The following is a 27494-nucleotide window of genomic DNA, read 5'->3' as shown; positions in this document are numbered from 1 at the left end:
AACACTGCAATAAATAGCAAATCAAGTGTAGTCTTAGAAAGATCAGCTAATAAAATATTTATGGACATTAGTCACTGGTTCCTAGCCAATTCTTTGTCACTAAACTTTGAAAAAACACACTCCATGCAGTTCAGAATTTGTAAGGGGTGTCCCATATGTATATGTCTAACATATGATGACAAGAAGATAGAAGAAGTGGACAGTGTTAAATTCTTGGGATTACAGCTTGATAATAAATTCAACTGGGAGGAGCACACCACAGAACTGCTGAAGCGTCTTAACAAATCTCTGTTTGCAATGCGAATTTTGTCAGACATAGGAGATATAAAAATGAAAAAGCTGGCATACTATGCTTACTTTCATTCCATAATGACATATGGGATTATTTTCTGGGGTAATTCATCAAGCCAAGCTAAAGTTTTCTGGGCACAAAAACTTGCAGTAAGACATATATGTGGTGTGAACTCAAGAACATCCTGCAGAAGCCTGTTTAGGGAACTAGAGATACTAACTACTGCTTCCCAATATATTTATTCCATAATGAAATTTGTCATTAAAAATATATCACTGTTTCAAACCAACGGCTCAATTCATGGAATCAATACTAGAGATAAGAATCTTCACAAGGATTTAAAGTCACTTAGTCTTGTACAAAAAGGTGTGCATTATTCAGGAACACACATTTTCAATAATTTGCCAGCAGCCATAGAAAGCTTAACAACCAATGAATTTCAGTTTAAGAGAAGCCTAAAGGATTTATTGGTGGCCAACTCCTTCTACTCCATTGATGAATTTCTCAGTAAAACCAACTGATTTGTGTATATATATAAAAGTACAATATAACTTCTGCACAATTTCAGAGCAGTAATGTGTTCATTGTAAATGTGTGTGTGTGTGTGTGTGTGTGTGTGTGTGTGTGTGTGTGTGTGTGTGTGTGTGTGTGTGTAAGTACAATCTAACTTCTGCACCATTTCAGTGCAGTAATGTGTTCATTGTAAATAAGTATTATAGTAGTTGCATTATATGTTTATTACCTTATAAATAAATAAAAACCTTTTTTTATTTTAACTTCAGTGCATTAGTATTTGTAAAATGACTCTTTCACATAGTATTCATTAAAAAATGATGATCATTCCACTTGGGACCTGTGGAATGGTACATTGGCTTATTTGTTTTAGTTGTAAATATTTGTCACGTATTGTTGTTTTTTTGACATGTTCCACATCCTGGAGGACCTCCTCACTACGGATCAATTTGAATGAAAGTAAATCTAATCTAATCCATAATCCCCATGTGAGTTGATCAAAACACTCTGCCTTGCACAGAGACACCATGCACTGTATGAATGACTTCATTTTTCCTGTTTAACATGACCTTGTTATCTGTAATAATTGCTTATTTGATCAACCCCTTATGTCAACCAATGAACTGAGATCCACCACAAATGCTAACACATCCTCAGATGACCTACCACAAAAAGAAGAAATAAGGTTTGCATCAGTCAGATTACTAATTTTAAATTGTGAAAATGAGTCATAATGGGGCAGTGGCAAAATAAGAGACACAAGGTGTCATCTGGGAAGAGGCATACAGTCACTGGTAACACAGGTAACTCAATTAAGGGTAGTTTTGGATAAAAAAAACTAGCAGAGAAAAGAGAAGATAGACTGGTTAAAGTCACATAGTCTAGGTGTGGATGAGGCTGTTGCTGAAAGGAGTGGATGTGGCTGTTGCTGAACTTATTCTCTCTTTTGTGGTAGGTCACCTGAGGACATATTAGCATTAGCAGCGGATCTCAGTTCAAAGGGGTTGGTCAAATAAGTACATTTATAGATAGCAAGGTTATGTTTAACAGGAGAAGTGAAGTCATTTGTATGGTGCATAGGGCAGTGTGCAAGCCAGAGAATTTTATCACCTCACATCAGGATTAGAGCAAAGATGTAGGAAACAGAACAGTGCACAGCTTTTTTGTGAGCAGATGAGTGTTGGTTCCAAAAGGCATAATGAAGCAGCAGAAGACTTTGTGGATAGAATTAGGAAACTTACTCTGAGGTGACAAAAGTCATGGGATAATGATATACGCATACGCAAATTGTGGTAATACCGCACACACACAATTTATAAAAGGGCAGTGCATTGGCAGAGTTGTCTTTGTACTCACGTGATTCACGTGAAAATATTTCTGATGTAATTATGGCTGCACAGCAGGAATTAACAGAATTTGAATGCAGAATAGTAGTTGTAGCTGGATGCATGGGACATCCCATTTCAGAAATCATCAGGGACTTCAACATTTCGAGATCCACAGTGTCAAGAGTATGCCAAGGATACCAAATTTCATATTTTACTTCTTACCACAGAGGTCCAGCAAGCAAATACTAAGACATTGGAGAGACAAGATGAGACAATAAAGTGAATAGGAACGTTACCTTAATACAAAGAAGTCCGATAAGTGATTTTATAAAGTCTCTATACTCTGAGGGGGGAAAATAAAACTGTTTGTAACATGGTACCAGGGCCTGTAAAAAGTAACTGAAACATCACCAGTAAATGTGGGGCTTCAGTTGCCAGAAAAGTGGGAAATAAGGTTAGCAACAATCAGATCCACTCCTAGAGTCGGTGACTTAAGCAAATGTATCTTCTCATTTTTCTCTGCTGGTTGTTTATTCAAAATCACCCTTAATTGAGCTACCTGTTATATCAGTGACTGTACGCCCCTTCTCCGGTGACGCCTTGTGTCTCTTATTTTGCCATTACCTCGCCATTACTCATTTTTATGACTCAAAATTAATAATCCAAACAATAAACAAGATAGAATGCTCCATTTCTATTTGTACTCCTAACATATTTCTTTTGCCTAATCTTGAGCCACCTGGACACTCTGCTCTTTGCCCAGAACCACAAGGGTGGTTTGAAAAGTTCTTGGAATCACCACACTCTGTCAGCACTAATGCAAAAAGTTGTTCATTTGATATTCATTGGACTGTTGCCTGTAGACACGTGCCATCTCAGTCCTCTTGGAAGAGAGATGTGGTGGTGTCATGGTTCTGTTGTTGTTCCCATGTAGTGATTTGCAAAAATGGAAAAAATCGAGATTCGAGCAGTGATTAAGTACTTCGTAAAGATAGGTCTGAAAGCAAAGGACATTCATGCTGATTTCCAGAATAGACTGGGGGACTGCTCCTTCACATCCAACTGTGCCCAACTGAACAAATGAATTTAAATTTGATTGGGAGAGCTTAGATGATGGTCCACGCAATGATGTCACTACTCCAGAAATCATGACAAAAGTACACAAAATGGTCATGGAGGATCACTGATTGAAAGTGCATGAAATTGCTCACATTTGCCAGAAGTTATCCGAAAGGATATATCACATTGTAACTGAAGAATTATAAATGAAAGAAATGAAAAAAAAAAAAAATCTGCAAGATGGGTGCCACAACTCTTGATGCTGGATCAAAAACATATGCCATCGCCATGGCAAAACTTCACAGACTAAGGTATGAATTGTTGCCACACCCTCCTTATTCACCTGATATGGCTCTGTCAGACTCCCATCTCTTCCTAAAACTGAAAATTTTTGTTGGTGGACGAAGATTCACTTCAAACGAAGAATTGATAGCCGGAGTTGACAGCTATTTTGCAGACGTGGAGAAACTCATTTTTTAGGTGGGATCAAGGCACTGGAACATCATTGGACCAAGTGCATTATTCTACAAGGAGACTACATTGAAAAATAAAGTTTCAGTGATGTAAGAACTTTTTTCTATTCCATTCCAAGAACTTTTCAAACCACCCTCATATTACACATAAAGCAAATAGTTGCTACAGACACAGTAAAGGGGCAGAACATCCAAGCAAACTGCACTGTGTACAACCCACAGGTTGTAACTATTCATCTCAAGAATTACCTTTATACTGTCATTTAAGCCCACTAGTTCCTCTGATTTTGCATATGTAACCCTACTGTTACCATACCCCCTAATCCTTGGCCCCATTATTGTCACCACAAAAGAACAAAACATTCTTACTCACCCTAAACAATGATATTGTAAGCTGTGGCTTGGACACCATGTTGCAGCTGCTTTCTCTCACTCCAATAGTGACTGCAGTGACATTGGCTCCTCTGACACCATTCTGAAGACAGCAGTTGCACTCAGAGGGGTGAATGATGGTGGTGATGGGCCAGAGAGTCCAGTGGAAACATTGGTGGAATGCTTTATTTAAATTTGTTTCATGGTTTGTCTTAGCAAGGCAAAAGGCACCTCGCTCTGTTGACCTTGGCTGAAACTGATGTACAGACAGCAGCTTCCACCCTGGCAAGAGAATGCTATGTAGGGATCATGCATTGATCATAGCAGGCCTGTGGATGGCCAGTGGCCTCTGTAGGTCACAGTTGCAACATAAATGGTATGCTACTTCTCCATTGGTGATGACGCTTGGATAGGTCCCTCAGCCCTGCACATGTTCACCGCAACTGGAGACCACTGTGCATGGTATTTGACCCACTGGCCTCTCACAAGTATTTTGTGGAAGTTGGGTGGGTGATGGTACATCACTTTACAAGAGTAGGAAGGATCGTGAGTAGGATGTCCCTCATTTCAGGGCATAATTATAGATAATCAAAGCCCTGATGAAAGATGTGGTTCAGTTGTTCCAGTCTGGGGTGCTACTGGATGACAAAGGGGGCACTCCTTTGTAGCTGGTTCTTGAGAGTGGTTGGAGTAGGGGGGGGGGGGGGGGAGGGGGGTGCAGGATTGTCGGATTTGTGAATTTTGGGGAGCTAGAGTAATCCTATCTCAGAAGTCCAACATAACCTCCAACTCCAATTAAAGCTGTGGTAAATCGGATCCTATATTCACTGGAGAATAGAATGATCCACCACTTGATTATAAGATTGAAGTTTTATTACATTATACACTGATGCAAGAGACATAAACAGTACAAACAAGCAAAAGATGCACCTGATTAGCATCCATTCAAAGAGCTTCAGCTAAAGCTCCAGACACTGTCGGTGGTGTAACTATTGATAGCCACCATAGAGGCTACCACTCTCCCTCCCCCAGCAGTATGGGACATAGGAGAGGACAAGAAATGTCAGTGTGGTGAAGGTAGAGGACGGCCCGCATGGGAAAGTGGAATCACTTGATTGCATGTCATAGGGGGTTAGGGGAACCTGTAGTCTGCAGCACCCTGAAGAAAGAGCACTACGGGGGTGGGGGTTGGGGGGGGGGGGCAGGTGTTTGTGTGTGTGTGTGTGGGGGGGGGGGGGGGCATGTCACACACAAGGAGGAGGCACTAGGGATAAGGTCATCCAGATCAGAGTTGAGTCCGACACCAGTTTGACTCTGCTGAGTGCTATAGTTTGGCACTTGCCATTCGGGTAAATGTCAACCATTTGGCTGTACGATTAAGTTCTCTGTGTGATCATGACTCTGAGGGCTGAAAAACTGCCTGAACTGAGTCATCACAGCTCGTAATAAACTCACACCAGTCAAGTTCCTTGTGGATGAACATACAAGGTGTAGAATGAGTGCATGGTTGAGGGATGCGTCCCTGAAAGTGGTACATACACTGAGTAACACCCAAGGTAGCCCTCTGGGCCAGGATCTTCTGTGACACATTACAACTGCTTTCAGAATGCAGTACCAATGCTTGACTAGTGTGTTGCTCTGAACATGAGATGTGGTTGTGTGGAATTTTTTTGCACTGTACAATGCACATAGAATGGAAAAAAATAGTGACCCAGATTCCTTTCCTGGCCAGTCATGATGGAAGAGGGTCAGCTGAAGTGGGTGAATCACATATTGATGAAAGCTCACATGTCTGAGTTGGCCGAAATGTTGGTCAGGTGCACTGCTTACACCCATCTGCTAGTGCAGTCGATCATGGAAAGAATGTACCTAAACCATCAGATGGGGAGAGTGGGCCTATGAGGTCAAATGAAACTGACCTTTTTAGGAATCTCAAAATGTTCTAGAGGAGGTTAGGTGTGTCAACCAACTTTGCTGCATTGGTGGGATAAACAAACCCAAGCCCTAGTGTGACAGTCATCATTTTTAATTCTCAGTGAGACAAAATGTTGGGTCACAAGGAGCTTCGTAGCCTGATACCAGGGTGTGCTAGCTCCTACAGGGGAAGGTAAAATGGTTGCACAATCAAAGAGGAAGAGGTATCATGTAACAAGTTTTGGATGTCAGGGTCTTGTGATTGCAGGTAAACTAGTTCATTTAAATCGAGTGGGGAAGAAATAGCATGAATACATAACCCATAGTCAGTCATGACATTGTTGACTCCTTTAATGTAGTGGATTTCTGTGGTGTGTCAGCAGATAAGGTTCATGCGCTGAAAAACAGTGTGGTGGAAAGTCAGCTGCAGTGTTATGGTACATATCTGCCATTGGTCAGAGATTGGTGAATATAATTACTTCTCCCTCTCCTATGTCCTTAAGTAAGCAATAGATGGCCTCATACGTCATTAAGATTTCTCTATCAAAGGCTGATGAGTTTCATTGCAAGGAGGAAAGTTTTTTGAGAAAAGAAGAAGTGAGCTGGCTGTGAGGTCACACCAATATGTTGTTGCAAAACAGTGCCAATCAAAAATTCACTCATGTTTTGATAGTGATGCAACCACTGTAAATTGGGTGCACAAGGGTGACAGTATTTGTATGAGCTATCTTGGGATCACTGAACATACATCTCATACCTTCAGACCATTGCACCATGCACACCAGAAGTGTTTTTACCTGCCAGGGCATCTGTCAGAGCGGCCTGGAGAGCAAGAGTGTTAGGAATATGACACTGTAAAAAGTTAACCATGTGAAGAAACCACCTGAGGTCATGGTAAGTTTCAGATAGAGGCAGTTAATTAATGAGAGCTATGTAGTTGGACATCAGACTGACACCTATGGAACTGACAGTCAGGCCGAGGCAGATACACTATGGCTGTGAGGGGGATTTGTCTGCTATGTATTTCTCATGGTAGATGTTTCATGTGGCATTCTCAGGGGAACAAGACAAGCATTCAGTGATAATCACACATGCCTTGGCATATTTTGGAGGGGATGGAGGGGTCAAAATCAAGACACTCATCAAGTCTGTGTGATCATGTAGGTGGATTAATAGGTACATGAATCTGGCATCATTGTTGTGGATGCCATGTACTTCCAGGATATTGCTGACCAACATGAACCATGTTTTTGGATTGTTTTTAAGTTACTGACATAGCTTGGGGAAATGTCTGATGTTGTATTGTGAGGGGACCCAGTGTAGAGCAGGGCAGGGTGGAGTGACTGGCCGTTGCAGCAATGTGTCGGAAGTGCCCAGAACACATCCGTAGCGCAGTAATGGTGTCAAAATTTTGACTTCTCATGGTTGATCTCTACACCATTCTCTGAGGTAAGTGCCACTCATGCTCTTCAGTGGAGGCAAAGAAGATGAGGATATCATTTAGGTAAACCAAAGCTTTCTGGCAATCAATAACACTAATGAACTCTGTGTCATGGAGCTGCTGCACAAAGTCCTAAATGTGATGTACTCGACACTTGTCCATAATATTACATGCATTGAGCTTGCAATAGTCTCTGCATAACCTAAAGGTACTGTCTTTCTTAGGATCCAGGTGGATGAGTAAAGACCAACTCCTGTCAGATGGGTGCACAATACCTGCACCTAAGAGTACTTGCATGGCAGCCTTCACTTGACAAAATTTTTTAGCTTTAAGATGCCTAGCTTTATAACAGACAGGAGGACTTGCTGTCATGGGTAATCTGTGGCAGGTACTGCCAGATATCACACCAGTGAGGGTCATTTTAGTACTTGGGAGCATTGTACATATAGCTTCATATGAAACATTGATAGTTTGTGAGTCACTGACCTGAAGTATCTGTAGCAAAGACTGCAATGAGGGAGCAGCAGACACACAGTTGGAACCTTCAACAGGAGATGGCCATACAGTGGTGAGGTCATTAACTGTGCAGAAAGCATGTGCCAGATTGGCTGACACATCAAGAATCAGCTGATAGAGGTTGTTGTTGATACCAGAAACGTCAATGTCTTGGCACTTAGTCATGAGCTCTGTCAGTGAGTTGATGAGATTAGCTGTCAGGTGGGAGAAGTAGGAACTAGTGCAAACAAGGTGGTCACACTGAACCACAGATGCAGGAGACAAGGGGTGAGGGAGCTGGGATGCATGTGCCCAATGCATGGAGGTGTAAGACAGCAGAACATAGGTTGGGGGAGAGACCGAACTGTTTACAAAAAATGATCCTAAGGAGAGGGCCCTCCACACTGGTGATGTGGAAGGTCCAAGAGAAATGAAGATCCAGCAATAGCTGAAGCCAAAGATTGGTGGCACCATGGATGGAGATATCAGGGGTGTTAGCCACTCAAAGAACTATTGACACTGGGAGAAAGCTCAGAGGAGTGAAGGACAGAGAGATGACACTCAAATCTTCACCCACATCAATGAGGAACACTATATTATTTGCTCAATCAAGTGCATAAAGTCTGTTGGTGGAAGGAGGCACCGAGGATGATGACTTGACTCTGGAGATAGTGTCCTGTTGTAGCAACATGGGATGAGGCACCACAAGTGGCCTGCATGATGAGTTTGGGTTCCACATGCACAGAAGTTGACAGTTTCTTGCAGCATTGCTGAATGTCATGTGAAACCAGTGTAGTGGGTAGACAGTTTGTAGGGCAAGGTGGGTGTCACCCACATCATCTGTCACATCATGCTGGTGACCAGCAATAGCAGAGTGTGTGTCATTGACTGGAGTAGATGGGGAAGCAGGAGCCGGTAGTGCCAAGGGCTGGCCTCCAGATGACAGCAAGATGGTATGTTGCATTGCACAAGACCTTGCATGACCTTTGACATATGAGCATGGAGGAGGGTGGTGGTTGGAGCACTGCTACAAACCTTGCCTGTCTGAGAGTGATTTGTTGCAGGCAGGAAATGACAGTGGCAAATGATGTGATAAGAATGATCAGCGAGCCAGAGTTGAGCATCTAATAGCTCCGTGGCATGTGATAGTAGCTGCAGCTGGAAGTCATGAGGCAGTTTGATGATCCCTAATGTTTATAGAGCAACATCAGGCATCACATCCAGTTCCACAAGAGCAAGTTAATCTCCACTAGAGCTGTGAAGGGGATTTGTGTGCTATGTGTTTCTCATGGTAGATGTTTCATGTAGCATTCTCAGGGAAACAAGACAAGCATTCACTGATAATTACACATGCCTTGGCATATTTTGGAGTGGATGGGGGGTCAAAATCAAGTCACTCATCAAGTTTGTGTGATCATGTAAGTGGATTATTAGGTACATGAATCTGGAATCATTGTTGTGGATGCCATGTACGTCCAGGATATTGCTGACCAACATGAACCATGTTTTTGGATTGTTTTTAAGTTACTGACATAGTTTGGGGAAATGTTTGATGTTATATTGTGAGGGGACCCAGTGTAGAGCAAGGCAGGGTGGAACGGCTGGCCGTTGCAGCAATATGTCGGAAGTGCCCAGAACACATCAGTAGTTCAGTAATGGTGTGCTGAGCGAAGTGTCACCTGAGGTTTTGGTGAAGGTGTGAGCCAGGAGATGGCTGCACAAGGAACATGGCATGGTGGATATTGTACATGGCTGAAGACATGACTGGCATGAACAGAACAGCCATAACCATTGAGAAGCAAGTCAAATCATTCAGTTGCAATCAGTCTTGAAACAAAATGAGGCAATATGTTTCCCCTACAAAAAACAATTCTCTTGCCAATTGTGACAGGATAATCAAAGGTGGGGAAGGATGCACTGGTGCTGCCAAAAATGCACTATGTTGATGTTTAAACAACACTTGTTCCTGAGGTGCAATCTTCACAGGATCATAGCTGCTCATGGAAGCTGTGGCATATGGTTATGGTATGGCATGATGTTATTTCCATGATGACATTGCCCCACTCAGTTAATTTACATTTCAACATGTCTTGTGACAAGGCTTGATGACGCTGAGTCAATAATTGTACACTTGAAAATGGCTGTGAAACGTGAGTGATGTCTGAAGTAACAAGCAGCAACAGAACATGTGCAGAAAATTGATCCATTGTCTGACACTGTTTATCACTGTCACATGTAAAAATAACGATGTGAGGTGGCAGAACTGGGATCATTGCTCTGGGAAATCAGGTCCTATACTCACTGGAGAACAGAATGATTCACCACTTGATTATAAGATTGAGGTTTCATTTCACAATACACCGATGCAAGAGATAAAACAACAGCACATGAGCACAAGCTGGAGCTGTCTAGCATCCAGTCAAAGAGTTTTGGCTAAAGCTCTTGAGACTATCAGCAGTGAAACTATTGATAATCACCACAAACCTGGTCATAGGTCTATAGTTCTGCACCTTCTTGAAAACAGGGATGACCTGTGCCCTTTTCCAATTTTTTGGAATGCTACGCTCTTCTACAGACCTACGGTGCACCGCTGTAAGAAGGGGGCAATTTCCTGCATGTACTCTGTGTAAAATTCAATTGGTATCCCATCAGGTCCAGCAGCCTTTCCTCTTTTGAGCGATTTTAATTGTTTTTCTATACCTCTGTCATCTATTACCATAACTACCATTTTGTCATCTGTGCAACAATCTAGAGAAGTAACTACAGTGGAGTGTTCCTCTGTGAAACAGCTTTGGAAAAACATATTTAGTATTTCGGCCTTTAGTCTGTCATCTTCTTTTTCAGTACCATTTTGGTCACAGAGTGTCTAGACATTTTGTTTTGATCCACCTACTGCTTTGACAGAAGACCAAAATTTCTTAGGATTTTCTGCCACGTCAGTACATAGAACTTTACTTTTGAGTTCATTGGATGCCTCTCGCATTGCCCTCCTCACACTACATTTCGCTTTGCGTAATTTTTGTTTGTCTGCAAGGCTTTGGCTATGTTTATGTTTGCTGTGAAGTTCCCTTTGCTTCCGCAGCAGTTTCCTAACTTGGTTGTTGTACCACGGTGGCTCTTTTCCATCTCTTATGATCTTGCTTGGCACATACTCATCTAGCGCATATTGTACGATGGTTTTGAACTTTGTCCACTGATCCTCAACACTATCTGTACTCGAGACAAAACTTTTGTGTTGAGCCGTCAGGTACTCTGTAATCTGCTTTTTGTCACTTTTGCTAAACAGAAAAATCTTCCTACCTTTTTTAATATTTCTGAAACCATCGATACAGTAACTGATTCCCTGTTCTGCATTAATTGTTTCAAATAGTTCGGGTCTGTTTGTCACCAGAAGGTCTAATATGTTATCGCCACAAGTCAGTTCTCTGTTTAACTGCTCAAGGTAGTTTTCAGATAAAGAACTTAAAAAAATTTCTCTTGGATTCTTTGTCCCTACCACCAGTTATGAACGTTTGACTCTCCCAGTCTATATCCGGCAAATTAAAATCTCCACCCAGAACTGTAACATGGTGGGGAAATCTACTCGAAATATTTTCCAAATTATCCTTCAGATACTCAGCCACAACAGCTGCTAAGCCAGGGGCCTATAGAGACATCCAATTACCATGTCTGAGCTTGCTTTAACCGTCACCTTCACCCAAATTATTTTACATTTCGGATTTCCGTCAATTTCCTTAGATACTATTGCACTTCTTATCACTATAAACATGCCTCCCCCTTCGCTGTCCAGCCTGTCTCTGTGGTATACATTCCAATCTGAGTTTAGGATTTCATTACTGTTTACGTCTGGTTTCAGCCAACTTTCTGTCCCTAGTACTATATGGGCGTTGTGACCGTTTATTAATGAGAGCAGTTCTGGGACCTTTCTATAGAAAGGTTTACTATTAGCACATTAATATTGTTATTCCCTGTTGCATTTTGCGTACTCCTATTTTGCCGCATCTCAGGAGACGTCTTGTCGGGCCTAGGGAGGAAATTCTCCACCCTAAAAAACCTACATGTGCACTCCACATGTACTACGCTACCCTTGTAGCCACTTCCAGCGTGTAGTGCACGCCTGACCTATTCAGTGGGACCCTACACTTCTCCACCCAAGAGCGGAGGTCGAGAAATTTGCACCCCAGATCTCCGCAGAATTGGCTGAGCCTCTGGTTTAAGCCTTCCACTCAGCTCCAAACCAGAGGTCTGCCATATGTTCTGTGAACGATACTACAAATAGTCAGCTCTGATTCCACCCTGCAATTGAGGCTTTCCGCCTTCAACAAATTCTGCCAACCGCCTGTATGAACTGAGGATGACCTCTGAACCGAGACGGCAGGAGTCATTGGTGGCGACATGAGCAACAATTTGCAGTCGGGTGCACCCAGTGCTCTCTATCGCTGCTGGCAGGGCCTCCTCCACATGTCGGATGAGACCCCCCGGCAAGCAAACGGAGTGAACACTGGCCTTCTTCCTCAACCTTTCTGCTATTTCCCTAAGGGGCTCCATCACCTGCCTAACATAGGAGCTCCCAATAACTAATAAACCCCTCCCCCCTTGTGCCTGCTCGGACCTTGCTGAAGGAGCAGCCACATGTCCACTCACAGGCAGAGCGGGCGATGCCACACAGCCAGCCTAAACATTGACCCTCCGCCTCGTGTGCTGTGAACGCCGCTGAACCCACCACTACCCTTGGGGAGAGGGTGACCCAACCACGCCCGGTACCCGCGAAGATGTCTCTACAGCAGGGACAGTGAGTGAAGCATGGAACACCTGGGGTGTACCATACGATGCATCAGACTCCCCACTGCCGCTACACTCCAAAGGCAGCAGCCTGAAGACGCCTGACCGCGGCCATCAACACGTTCAGCTGTTCGTGAACAGTGGCCAGCTCCTCTTGTGTCTGTATATAGCAGTCACACATACCATCCATCCTAAGAAATCAATTTACTGTAGAGAGTTAATCAACTTTTAACTAGACTGCTAATTCACTAAATGTGGCTGATTATTGACTAAATTGTGATTGTTAGCCACTTCTTGTAGAAAACAATGAAAATAGCACTACCTGTCTCTGGACTGTATTGAAAACAAACACTAGCACTACTGGCATTATGGATGACTAAAGGGACTCACTCTGACTGTATTCAAAACAAACACGAAATCTGTGGAACACTGTTACTAGCACTCGACAATTAAAGCTTCCTAAAAGCAAAAACACACGGAAGAAGAAGTGACAAGTAAGAAAATACAGTTAATACTTAAATTAAGGTAGCTCACTGCACAGCAGATGTGAAGCAGACGGCAGTCAGTGTACCACAAAAACTGTCTTGATAATGCTATGTGTGGATACCGGTCATGTTTCAAAATGTAAAATAAGTTTATTTCTGAAGAGCTACACAACCCATTCAGTGATAAGGTGATATGAAAGCTAAGTATCCAAGACTGTTCCCAGAAGCATAAAAACATTTTAAAGTCCTGAATGTTTTAATCATCTTCCGGAGCATTTCAAGTATTAAGATATATGTTTGTGATCTTCAAGTTTGTTTTGAGCTGTCCTTGTAGTTATTTATACAGGAATCACAATTTCTTTTGCTACAGTCAGCTCGCTATTTACATGCTTTACTAGGGAATTTAAATACAATTCCTTAAAATGTTTGTGGGCATGAAAAATCTAAAAGAAAAGAAAGAAAAGCAAGTTATAACATCAATTTACCTATAGAACTTACAAACCATAATAGCTCTCAAATCAACAAACTTAGAATTGTTCTTTCAGAATGTGTAAACATTAAAATTATCTGCCGAAAATGAACACTGGTTAACAGAAGGTTACATAAAAGTTTTGAATAGTGTTAAATGAAGATCAAAGGCAGAAGGTCTGAGGAAGAGCAGCAAGTAGATGTTGGATCAAGTGCAGTCTACCTTTTCATGTTATATTAAGAAAAGCTGAAAATTGCTGTTGATGTAGATGTCTAGCCAAAGATTAAATTACTTAAGAAATGAGTGAAGACATGAGGTCACAACATTATCAGTGAGTTAACTAACTCATGATGCTGAATAATTTTAAGGTAACTAGCAGTTTTTGAAAGAAGTGGAACTACTGTGGGCACCTGTGTTCTTGTTGATGCCACAATTATTTAAATAAAGGAAGCATGTTTAAGAGTTACTCTGCACAGCTAAACAATCTGACCTTCTTATACATACCATACCATCAAAAACTGCTGTAAAACTTTATAGCAGTTCCAATTTTTTTGTTATCTGTGGCAGATGATTGAAGCTTAAAGTGGGATTATTTTCTGTTCCTGTAGTTTCTCATTTAAAAACCTGCTACAGTGGCTTACACAAAAATTTATTTTAAACCACTGGTGTGCCAGTATGGAACTTCTTGTCTGCTCAGGTGTAATCCATAAAATCTTCTTATAATTGTGTTCCACAGCTTTGATAAAAGGCAGAATTTAATATGAACTTTTGACCTACTTATCATAGCAGCCTGCCAGATGTGATGCAAAGTCAAAACTTTTGGTGGTTTTTCATACAAAGGTGTGACAAAAGCTTAAGTGATTTAAAAACACCTTCTCAAATAAGTGTTACAAAACTATTCTTAGCTAAATTCCAATGTCTTCTAGAAACTTTCAAAGGGGAAAAAAAATGTTTTGTGACAACAACACTTTAACTTAAATGTGTTAATGCAGAGCAGTAATACTGCAAAATTTCATGAATTAATTTAGAAATCTGATTTCATGCTACATTTTTAAGGTACTTGGGGAAGCTGCATTGAAGCAGCATTAAAATTATCAATCAAAATGCAATATTTCTGATCATTCAGCTCTGACTATTGTGGTTCCAAAAACGAATAAAGTAAAGTACAAGACATAAGAACTGTATTTCAGAAAACAATTTTTTTTTTGTTTTCTCAACAATGAACTGAGTATTTTAAGCTGGCCTGTAGACAATTACAGTTCAAGCACCAGACACTATGATAAGGTCTTAAATTGTTTTTTAAATACCTTCAATGAAACTTTCCTCCCAAGGCTTGACAAAAGAAAGTAAACAGTAAAGCAAGATGGATTACAGCAGAAATGAGAATCTCTACTGCTAAGGAGACTATTCACCAAACAGTAAAATCTTTGAGTCATTGACAGGGACATAAAAAAGAATGAAAACTTGCCAGCTCTCAGACAGATCCTTACTTTACTGTGCTGTAGAACACATACATATTCCCGCAAGCACAGTTGATTGTTCAGTTTGTGTGTGTATGTGTGTGTGTGTGTGTGTGTGTGCGTGTGTGTGTGTGTGTGTGTGTGTGTGTGTGTGTGTCCTCTGGATTGTTAAAAGATGATTTATCATTCATCCAAGAGCTAACAAGTTTTCACTCTTTTTTGTGTGTTTGTTTATGACTCAACACTTCTACTGTTTAGTGAGTGGTCACCTTTACTACTAAATTATTTACATTCCACCACAACTTTCCTCACTACATTAATCTCTATTGCTAGGAAGAGACAACTCCACAGTGAGGTGAAATGTAACAGAAATCCTGATTTCATTAGTGTGTGTTAAAGACTATAAAATTGTATGCAGGGAAGTTGTATTGGCAGCTTGAAACTCACAAATAATATAATTACTCTGCAGCATAGAAAGAAGACAAATGCAGTTTGGTCTCTCGTTTGATCAGAATTAGGAGCCAAAGTATTAAGTCAAGAGCTTTTGAAAATTACATTTGAAAATAATATTATACTTAATCCCGTTGGAAAGTCAAATTGTTCAACGAATTCTTTTTAAGTGTAATAAGATCAGATGCACACCTGACAACCTATGAAGTCAAGGCAAATTTCATAAACTTGGATATCAATCAGAAAAAGAAAATCTTTTTAAAAATGTGAAATGATGATGAATTTCAAATTGACTATCCCACATTCCTTTGTCAGGAAGAAAAATGTTATATCTAATTTAAAGAACGGACAGCTAGCAAGAATTAAAAATTGTTTAGCATGAGTATCACAAAATCTTCCAATCCTTAATCAGAAAGCAAATGTAGTAAGTGCAGGAAATAACACACTAAAAGGATAAAGTAGTAATAATTTGGAGGAGAAAAAGTTGCCAGGTAAATGAAATTGAGTTTTCAAATAACAACTGTAGCAGAAATGGTAACACTTTCCAATTACTGACCTCCAATTTGAATGATAATTACTACATAGTGATGGCAAACATTGCACTTGCTGTAAGACAAGCAAAAACAGGTGCTTCAGCAGGTATTAGTTCAAAAAATTTAATCTCCAAATTAGTTATATGACCTATACGTTATGTAATTTTATCTAACAACAAACTTACATTTGAATTTTCTCAGTTATTTAAAAAATTACTTTTTTACATTGATAAACTTGTAAATTGGTACACAGTGACACAGCATTAATGAAATGATTCAAAATGCATATTGACTGTACCATGGGAGTGGTCATTTATGTATCTTCTACAGGGTGAACCCTCGGTCAATAGTGGCAGTGACATCAGATCCGGAACTGTTGCCCCAGGTGTCCTCTACCAGGTGGTCCCTGCAACCTTCTGTCTGGGGGTGGCCAGGAGTGGCACACATGGTGGATGCCTCAGGGGCAAAAGTTGGTGTGGCCTGGTTGGAACCGGCACGGCGTGCTCTGAGAAAAATACCAGGTTCTTCACTGCCCCAGGGAAAGTGGCATGCAGAGATAAGGCCATTGAGATGTGTGCCGGAGATACAGCAACTGACTGTAGTGCCAGACCAGGTTAAATACCACCTATCACGGTGCTGTAACTCTAAGAACTAGTATATAGTGCAAAAAAGAAATATAATTACATATGTAGTTTATGGTTTATAGACAGGGACAGGTAAGACAAAAATGAATATAAGCTTTCATGTTGGTAAAAATCGAAATTCACCTGTTCCAGGTAAATTAATTTTGGCTTTTGTGGGCCTCCATAAACTTCTGTAAAGTGACAGCACCTACATTTTTTAAAACAATCGACACACTAAACTAAAGCCAAGTAATTATTTATAAGGAAGAAGAGTACGCATATAACAAGAGGTGCTGAAAATGTTAGGTTATGGTGCTAGTGAAGCTTTCATTAATGAAATCAGGTAAAAGTGTGTGAAGACTGGTATGAGGCACAGTCTTGAAGATTTTAGTCTTGTACACTTCATAAGTGAATCTCCGGTATTTGCAGATGTAAGATAACAGGGGGCAGCGTCACACAATAATACATATCACAGCTGTGGCACCATGTGCTAGAAATTTCCTCAATAGTCTTCTAGAGAGAGAGAGAAAAATGTATAAAAAAATGCCAAGGCAAGTCATCCACTATGAAACAGTTCTGCTTTAATCCATAAATAATTTGACTGTGTGTTTTGAATGAAAAGTTGGTTATGAATAATTTTAATGAATATTATTTATTAAATAAAAGTGACTGTGTGTGACCAAATGTGCTTGGCTGCAGATGGAGTTTTGACTACGATAGTGGTCATGTGACTGACTGAGCTGAGAATTCAGCCAAAGAATACATTATGCAGGTATTTCATTATATATCAGTACAAATAAACATGCGTTTTTGAGAGTTTTCAGAATGTACCAATGTCCATTGCATAATCTATGAGCAATTTGTAGCAAATAGCCAATTCTGATTTACTTACTGTAGCAGATTTTTTAACTGATATATTGTGTTACGTCTAGTTTTCTGTTAAATAGGTGTAGCCATGTATGTTATCTGCATTTATCATAACCTTCCTGTCATATCCAGCTTCACTCAGGGAGTTGATATGAGGTTGTGTGGTAGTTGGAATAAAAGGATAAACTTTAAAGTATAAGAGGTAAACAAATGTTACTGAAAACATATTCTAACTATTTACAATACTTGAAGTATAAGAGACAAATGATTTTTATTAAAGTAACTATTTACAATATTTGTTTGTGAACAAGATTTTTCATTTTCTTATCCGGGGTGTATATGCACAAATTTTTTGAATTCCCTACTTGAGAGCAAGCTATGAATAGCTGACAGTGAGAAAATCAAGAGTCTTTGAGGTTGATGTCACAATATTTAAAGTTTGTGCTTTCACTTAGTTAATTGTAAAACTGTAGGCTAATTTGCTTGGGATTTTCAGTCTTATTCATTTAAATGGCAGTTCAGTAGAGGTCAGTGGTATTCTGGGGATAAATAGTGTGTGTACTTTGTCCTTTTGAGTCATAAGTTTGGCTTCAATGTTGTTATTTGACAGCTGTTTGATAATCATCCTTGTTCCATTACATAGTTTTGGTGAGTTGAGATTTCTGAGTAGTATCATTGGAGATCCAATTTAAGTTGGGGGAGTGTACTGGCATTCCCAGTACTTGCAAAGAGTTTAGAAATTCTGTAGGGAAGTTCACACTTTCTACAACGATTACCACCATGTCAATCAATTTATATATTCTCTTTTCACTGGGAATTTTCTTTTGAATATTAAATCTGATATCATTGGCAAAATTATTTTTAATTGGCCTTTCAAATAGCCAGTCCAGATTGGTATAGTTGCGAACAATGTTTGGATAGATTTGGTTGATGGGTTCGTTTTCACCAGTGGCTATGTTGCAGAAATCACTGTTGAGTTTAATAAGGCCAGTCATCTGGTCAGTAGGATATATGCCTTCACGTATTTGTAAAAGTTATTGAGCAAAATGTACTGTCGTTTTCTCTTTTGATAGTCCAACTCTCATATTTTTTGTTAGTCACAGTGTTTGTATGTGTGGCCAGAGATGTGACTTTTTAAAGTATGCATTGATCTCATCTGCTGTTGTGGACTTAGGGATAACTTTCCAGTTATCTCCGAGTCAACACCAGCAGATGAGATCAGTGCATGCTTTAAAAAATCACATCTCTGGCCAACATACAAACACTGTGACTAACAAAAAATGTGAAATTTGAACTATCAAAAGACAAAACAAAATCTCCTGAGAGTATGAGTACAGCTCCACCAATCACTTAAGAGTTTCCTTGCTACTCTTGTATAATGTTCTGTCCATGGCGTTATGTGTCATTCGTGTCATTTTTTTATGTGTCATTGAGCATTCATCCCAGGAGATAATTTCAGCTTGCTTTAGAAATTCACCCCAGCCAGATGCTCTTGAGATTTTACATACTGCAAATTGTTCTTCAGCTATATTCAGTGGTAGTTGTAGGGCAGAATGGGCAGTACGTCCTCCTTCCATAAGTGTGGCTGTAATGCCGGATGATGCGAGTGCAGGTGCAATGTGTTGTTTAGCATGTACTTCTGCCAGCAATAGATTTATTAGAGACATTTTCCTGGTGCCACCTGGTGCATCCAACTAAATAATTCTGACAATGTTGTTGTCATTCAAGTCCATGACAACATTGTAAATTTCCTTTCAATTGTCACTGAGGAGTGGTTTGTTGTGAGCAATGTATTAATATAGTTTTTTGATATTGTAGCTTTTTACCTTTGTAATTTCAAAGTTTAACACACTGATAGCATCTTTTTGTGATGCTTGCATCCCAGGTTGTACTAAGGTCTGGTTGTTTATTGCTAAACATTTAGCTTCTAGCTGAGTGAGTGTTTCATTGAAGATGTTGTCATTGAATTCAGTGCTCAGTTCAAGATCAGTTTGTTATATTTGGTACAGTATGTCATCACCCATACTCTCTATGAAAGAGACCCATAGCTGTTTTGGATTTGAAGAGTTACATTGTTAGAATTAGGGCAAATTAGTCTTTTGTTTGTTCAGCTGAGGCTGTGAATGAGGTTTCTTATAGAGTTAATTCCCAGTGATTGCCATTTTCCAGTGGTGTTAAGTGTTGTAATGCTTCTCTGTAGGTCTGCCATAGGTAACTGTCAACAGTCTTGTGATCTGTGAAACTTGATGGCCCCCGTATTTTCATGTAGCAACATTTAGAAATAAAAATATTCATTGTTGTTCATATGTATGGTAAACTATGTGATCAAAAGTATCTGGACACCCCCAAAAACATACTTTTTTTCATATTAGGTGCAATGTGCTGCCACCTACTGCCACATACTCCATATCAGCAACCTCAGTACTCATTAGACATTGTGAGAGGAATGGGGTGCTCCGAGGAACTCATGGACTTCGAATGTGGTCAGGTGATTAGGTGTCAGTTATGTCATACGTCTATCCCTAGGTTCACTGTTTTCGATGTGATACTGAAGTGGAAATGTGAAGGGACGCTACAACACAAAACCATACAGACTGACCTCGTCTGTTGACTGACAGAGACTGCTGACTGCTGAGGAGGGTCGTAATGTGTAATAGGCAGACATCTATCCAAACCATCACACAGGAATTCCAAACTGCATCAGGTTCCACTGCAAGTACTATGACAGTTAGGCGAAGGTGACAAAACTTGGATTTCATGGTCAAGCGGTTGCCCATAAGCCATACATCATGCTGGTAAATGCCAAATGAAGCCTCACTTGGTGTAAGGAGCATAAAAATTGGATGATTGAACAGTGGGAAAACATTGTGTGGTGATGAATCATGGTACACAATGTGGGGATCCGATGGCAGTATTTGGGTATGGCTAAAGCCGCTAAACGTCATCTGCCAGCATATGTAGTGCCAACAGTAAAACTCGGAGGCTGTGGTGTTATGGTGTGGTTGTGTTTTTCATGTAGGGGGCTTTCACCCCTTGTTGTTTTGTGTGCCACTATCACAGCACAGGCCAACATTGATGTTTTAAGCACATTCCTGCTTTCCAGTGTTGAAGAGCAATTTGGGGATGGCGACTGCATCTTTCTACACTATTGAGCACCGGTTCATCATGCATGGCCTGTGGTGGAGTAGTTACATGATAATAATATCCTTATAATGGACTGGCCTGCACAGAGTCCTGACCTGAATCCTATATAACACCTTTGGGATGTTTTGGAATGCCGACTGCGTGCCAGGCCTCACCGACTGAGATTGATACCTCTCCTCAGTGCAGCACTCCTTGTAATGGACTGGCCTGCACAGAGTCCTGACCTGAATCCTATATAACACCTTTGGGATGTTTTGGAATGCCGACTTCGTACCAGGCCTCACCGACTGAGATTGATACCTCTCCTCAGTGCAGCACTCCATGAAGAAAGGGCTGCCATTCCCCAAGAAACCTTCCAGCACCTGATTGAACGTATTCCTGTAAGAGTGGAAGCTGTCATCAAGGCTAAGGGTGGGCCAATGCCGCCACAAACTTGTAAGTCATTTTCAGCCAGGTGTCCAGATACTTTTGATCACTTTGTGTATATACTCAGCCTAGTGTGCCAGATCATCTATTGGTATTCCTTGTTTTGTCTTTGAAAGTTTTATTTTATTTTTAATTTTTTCACATATATTTGGTTAGGACATTGACATGTAGTAATGTTTTCGTGAACAGATCCATTTGGCACAGTTGGTAAAAACCTGTTGATGTTGTGTCCTGAGGTGGTTCATTTGCAATTGTTCTAGCAGTGACTTTTGTAAAGTAAACTCTCTGTCCATTCTCCAAATGTACTGCTAGATGTTGCACCGCTGGCTTGCATTCATGTATGGGAAAACCAAAAATCCGCCATGCTGCTCCGTTATTGTTGATGTATCTTCCCATTTGGTACATGAGGATCTCATTGTTTCTGTTTTGTTGTTCACTGTTTTTAGCTATTTGAAATATCCTTTGTTCACATACTTACAGTCATATTTCAAACAATGGAAAATCCAGGATGAAATGTAACAATATTATGAGAAGGCAAGTTGCTACTCATCATATAGCAGAGATGCTGAGTTGCACATAGGTGACTTTCCTTCTCATAATATTGTTACAGACATATTTGATGGATTTTGTAGGATTACAGTATTCTATGTTTATGTGTGCTTGGAACATTTTGGAAAGTAGTATGTTGTGTGGCTCTACCCATTGATTACCTATTTTCAGTTCATTGCTGCCTTGTAATCATATTTTTGCTGTGAAGCCATCATTTAAGGGTGATTGTCTTCTGTATTTTAGATAGCCATCAACTCCAGTTTGTGTGTCATCCAAGTATGGTTTTGGGTATTTTTGTACATTTTCTAACATTTATACATGGTGAATTGAGATTTAATGGTCCATATGGTTCTTTAATCATGTTTTTCACTACTATTTCGTACAGTTCTGGATGTTTTTGGGAAATTCGTCTTGGATGATTTCGTCAATAAATGTGAGATGAATTCTCTCATGTAGAGATATCAGATGGTGCATGTAAGGCAGTCCTAATTTTTGCCATTTGATTTGTACATCCAGCATATAATGGTTCCATAGATGTGGTATTTTATGATGACATCGATAAATCTCATTTGTTTTTGTTGGAAATCTCAATCTATTATGCCGTGTTGATATGTGGGGGCTTGTCTGTATCTTAGTTGTTCTTTGATTTCTGGCCATTTACAAGTTGCATGTGAATGTTATGAAGAGGTCAGGTTGTCCATATTTTCTTAGGTAGGTCATGGCATCTTGAGTGTATTTGTGCATGTGTCTCAGACTTCCTATGTATCATGTGGGTAAGATTACCATTGTTCCAATGTTGTCAATGTTTCCATCATTTATGATTGCCTTTCGAAGGTGGATGTATTCTTCTGTGCGTAATTTCTTCTGATTCAGTCTTATGTAAAGCATCAGTCCCTCTTCTATTTTTGTCTATATATCTACCAAGAATTGGTGGAATAAACACTGAGTGTTGAGAATCGGATTGTATGTTTCATTGTCTTTGTTCATTAAACAGTAGGCACAGAACCCCATGGAAGTGACCATTTTGTTTGTTTCTATACCTGTTTCAGGTTGAATTTATTTCACACTACAGTGATATCCATCTCCTCTCCTCTCCTCCCCACTCACATAATGTAAAAATTCCTGCTGAGGTGTTTTCAGTGGTAGTAATTGAATTATTCAATTTATGCAATAGAATCCTGGTGTTTCTCTACCGAATTTTTCACATTGCAAAACTGGCAGATGTTATCTATTTTCCCAATTACAACATTTGTGTTTATTGTATCCTTTCATCAGGTAATAGTGGAAGGCTTCATTTGTTAGAGTTTAATGTCTGTTTGTCCTTGTTCATGCTTCCCATGGCACACAACTGGTTGTGACGATGTGATGAGTGGTTACCCACAGAGGGGTACTGTGAACAGGCATCCACAATGAGCAACCACATTGATCCCAAAGAAGCTGAGTTGGTTGTGGTCCCAAGGATGATTGAGTGTGGACCAGGGTGCAGATGATTGTCCAGGTGTTGCTAGGTGCCAGACACACAATGTGCAGCCGTGGATCATCCACTTGCCATCATATTGATCCTCAGCCGGTTCTCGTGTCAGTGAGCCAACATCTTCATGTAGGATATCCCCGAAGTCCACAGTGCACCAACGTCAGAACTCATTGCTGCAATTCAGCTGGAATGATTACTCTATACATGTCTCAGTATTCAAGTGAATGACATCATTAACAACCGAGAACGTGTGAGAAATAAGAAATGTGTTTCCAAGGGTTGTGCTCGTTCATCAACTGGTGGGTGAGGTAGGTAGGGCAGCCATGGGTCACATATCAGAAGACTTGCCACATGGTGGGGTCATGGCATGTGGTAGCAGCAAAGTATGCTGCTATAACACAGAGATAGTCAAATGTATGTTGTTGTGCAGTATCGATGTGGAAGCAGAAGACCTCCTGTTGGTCAGTATCAGAGTTTGGGCAAGTGTGTGCACAACTATTATTGTCATTGGAGTGTTGTGCCTTGGACTTACACTGGGTGGCACAATTGTATGCACTCAGGAACAATGCTAGCACTGGAGGCATTGATCTCTTCATTCTGGGAGGTGTAATTTGGTCTGAATAATGTAAGAAAAGGCTTGTGATCCATAATTAGAAAGAATTTTGTCCCAAATTTGTTAATGTCAATGCTATTGCCAATGCTCTCTTTTTGATTGGTGATTTGCTGTGCTGTGCTGGTGTCAAATTCTTGGATGTGTAAGCTTGGACTGTTCAGAGTCACCCTCATTCCTGTGTACCAGGACTGCCCAGATGCTGTAGGTGGATGCACCAGCAACCACAACAAATGGATGTTCAGGAAAGAAAGGTGTGAGACAAGGGACAGATTCTGACATGGTTTTCAATTTGGTAAAAGCCTGGTGACAGGCAGGGGTCCAGTTGTGGGTCACTCCCTTTTTATGGAAGTGATTGAGGTGCTGCACACTATGGGTTATTTAAGATAGGAACCTGGAGCAATAGTTGATTTTGCCCAAAAACACCTGCAGTTTGGGTAAGTTTCTTGGGCAGGGAAGGGAATCTGTGGCAGCCACGTTTTGATCAGTAGGCCTGATTCTGTCTTTTGTGAGCTGGTACCCCAAATACTCCACTTCTGGTGAAAACATCAACACTTGTCCAACTGACAATGCAGAACTGTGTCCTGTGTAGTTGTAAAGAGGATGTGGAGGCTTCACAAATGCTTCTGGCAGCAGGGTCCATTAACAATGAGATCATCCAGATAGTTCTCACTTACTGGAATGTGCCATGTCAGTTGTTCTAGATGCATATGGAAAATTGCACAGGCTGAGGCAATGCCAAATGGGAGACGCCTGTACTTATATTATCCAAAAAGCATGCTCATGACAACAGTGTTCTCAGATTCCTCATCTAAGGGCAACTGAAAGTAAGCATCGGCACTGTCAGTCTTTGAGTAGTACTCCTCTCCAGCAAGTTTGGTAAGGAGGTCTTCTATCTGGGGAATAGGATAAGTTTCAACCTGTAATTGAGTATTCATGGTTCCTTGAAATCCACACATAATTGAAGAGATGACTGGGATTTCTGTTTATGACCAGTAGGGTGACCCATGTGCTAGATTTCACTGGCTTGATAACTCCAGCTTGTGGGTCTGATGCAACAAGGTCTGACAGAGGGGCCAACTTTTGCAGCAAAGAGAATATTCCTGGTAAAGCCCAAGACAAAAACAATTATCTCTGCAATGGATCATCCATGACTTGAAATGCTGTTTCATACAACACAAGTCATGTTACAGTCCACCTTAGCGTCAGTGAAAGCTGAAAATGATGGAGAATGTATGGGGGCATCAGAATGGGAGGCTCTGAGGCCTAGTGCAACTGGGCCTCATGTGCCCTGAGTTTTTCTGCCTGAAGCTGGAGTGATTTTTGTAACAAGTCTAAGTGTTGTATTAACTGCTGCTGTTGCTCCAGCATGCAAACCAGTTTACTATCCATGGTGTTAATAACTTCCTTTTCCCTCATTGCCAATACTATATCTCAGATAGCCAGATATTGGCATGCACATCCAAGCTTCAGAAGAAACGGAGAAATAGAGGAAGCCATTGGGTAAGTGACCCACCAGCAGACAAGTAACCCAAACTAACAGTAGGTCAGTAAAATGCAACTGAGTGCAGACAAGACAACAGACCAGGACAAGGACAAACAACCCAGATGATAACAAAGCCCAGTGCAAAGCCTTCACCACATTGACAACAACAAGGCCAAGAGCAGTGGAGAGACAAATCCAAGACATGATCAGAGAGAGTAACTGGTATTTAATAATTAACCAGAGACATTTTTAATTAAAGTCCACCTCTGTAGCTGAGTGTTCAGTGTAGATAGTTGCAATGTGGAAAATCCAGGTTCAATTTCTGTTACTGCCAAGGATTTTCCTTGGTGGGAGGACTGGTGGTGACCCGTCTGTGACTGCAATTGTTAATATTACACAATGGAGCCATTAAACTACCAAAAATGTAACTTACTTAATGATTTCTTATTCCACCTTCCTCAGAATTAATTAATTATACTTCAAATTCTTGCTTTCCATAACACTGATCTCACTTTTAACGATCATCATTTGTAACATAGTTTTGTTCCAGTCAAGATTCTCTCGACTTCTCTTTTCAACATGCTTTTGTACTTGACTCTTGGCATCCAGTAAGTGACTACACGAAAACACATGCAACTCAGCTTGAAAAACTCACACTCTCAACATGACAGTGCCTAATAAATGTTCATCTCCCAAAGAACTTAGTATCCCATTGACTTGATACACTCATATTCCCATGGTTAAGTTTTTACAAATACTTGGGATTTTTTTGGAAACGAAATGACCTTACCATTTCTGAAAGATCTGGGATGCATCTTACCATTACTGTAAACCTCAAAGTTGCTCTTAACATTCCATAAACGAAAAATATGTTTGCAAAATTCTACAGTTTCTTTGACCCTTTTCACACCAAGAAAATAATAGTCGAAATTTACTATTTTTTCTGTTTGCACACCATTACAGAAAAACTTGATGTTGACAACAACAAAAGTCAATTTAATTGTCTGATACCCAACCCAAAGGCTATACAGGTCACAGACAAAATGCATCTGGGTGCGTTATCCAAATATGAGTCCCCATTACCACACATTATCACATTCATCCATCCCTACCTCAAAGAATATACTTAATTTACAATAAGTTTCCTTTCCTCTGTATACATTAATAGAAAAACCAGTTAAGTATTTCAACATACTTTTTGTAACGTAGACAATTAGTTAATCATAAGACATGTTCCAAACTTTATACAATTTTCCTACTGTGTACTGAAGACTAGTTATCCTCCCCTTTCACAACTATACAAAAAAATATTTATCTCAGATAATCTCATACAAATCATCTATGAATAATTAAATAGAAAAATGTTATTTAAATCTCTTTTAAGCCATATGTTATGTAAAGAATCAAAATTTATTGTCATATTTGTATCTCATTAGGTGGAAATTCATGTTAATCAATATCTTGGAATATTCAGTCTGTAGTGACAGTTACCAAGTACCAAACAGATTCTTTAATAAGATATTTACAGTTTTTAAAAAGAGACTCGAGTTTTAGTCTGACTGTTCCTACCTGTCATAGGAAACAATAAACAGTGATAATATTAACAATATTTGTCCCATAGTCTTTGCACTAGCACCCTTCACACACTTTGCTGTAGTGGGTCATTATGTGAGCACCCCCACTTGAAGCCTGTCAGCAGTAGTATGCACCCTCACACACCCCCTACTGCCTCATAGTAGTGCAGTGGGTGTTCTAACAATGGGCAAGGCAGTGCTGTGGGTGGCGGTCAAACTCATAGTCAACACAACCACTTTTCCTTGGTCTGCTTTTCTCATAGTTGTTTTTTCTATCATACTGTTGCATACATCTCATTTTGGATCCAATTATTTTAATTGTGAGCACTTGTGGCAACTAGCACCAGTCGAGAGGAGAGTATTGACCAGGGAGTGTAGAAGTTCTTTGGGACTGTCTGTTTTTGGATTCTTGTTATAGTTTCCATTTATGTGGGACCTGTTGTGATGTACTACCAGTTTTATTTTATAATTAAAGTGTATTTGTTGTGTTGGAATATTTCTTCTGGCTGCTGACAGGCAGGGACCTGGATATATCAACAGTGATGACCCTGTTTTGTGTGTTCCACATGTGTGTCTTTGTCTAAAGGGTGCAGTTGCCAAAAGAACAGGCACAGAGGATTGTATGGCCAACCACACGACAGACTACAAGTTTTATGTTACTACTGGACGTCTTGA

The 27494-nt window shown here is 40.3% G+C and overlaps 1 protein-coding gene across 1 annotated transcript in view; it reads left to right on the top strand.

The window, feature by feature from the left end:
• Window positions 1-27494, top strand: part of LOC126335038 (uncharacterized) — a 106531-nt gene that overhangs the window by 37874 nt on the left and 41163 nt on the right. The window contains exon 2 of the mRNA XM_049997906.1: window positions 16397-16679. Coding sequence (XP_049853863.1) covers window positions 16512-16679 — 168 coding nt within the window. The 5' untranslated portion in view covers window positions 16397-16511. The remainder of the gene's footprint in view (window positions 1-16396; window positions 16680-27494) is intronic.

This window comes from Schistocerca gregaria, chromosome 2 (genome assembly GCF_023897955.1).
Source record: "Schistocerca gregaria isolate iqSchGreg1 chromosome 2, iqSchGreg1.2, whole genome shotgun sequence".
Taxonomy (NCBI): domain Eukaryota; kingdom Metazoa; phylum Arthropoda; class Insecta; order Orthoptera; family Acrididae; genus Schistocerca; species Schistocerca gregaria.
Note: the sequence above shows the minus strand (reverse complement) of the source record. Positions and strands in the feature narration are given on the sequence as shown.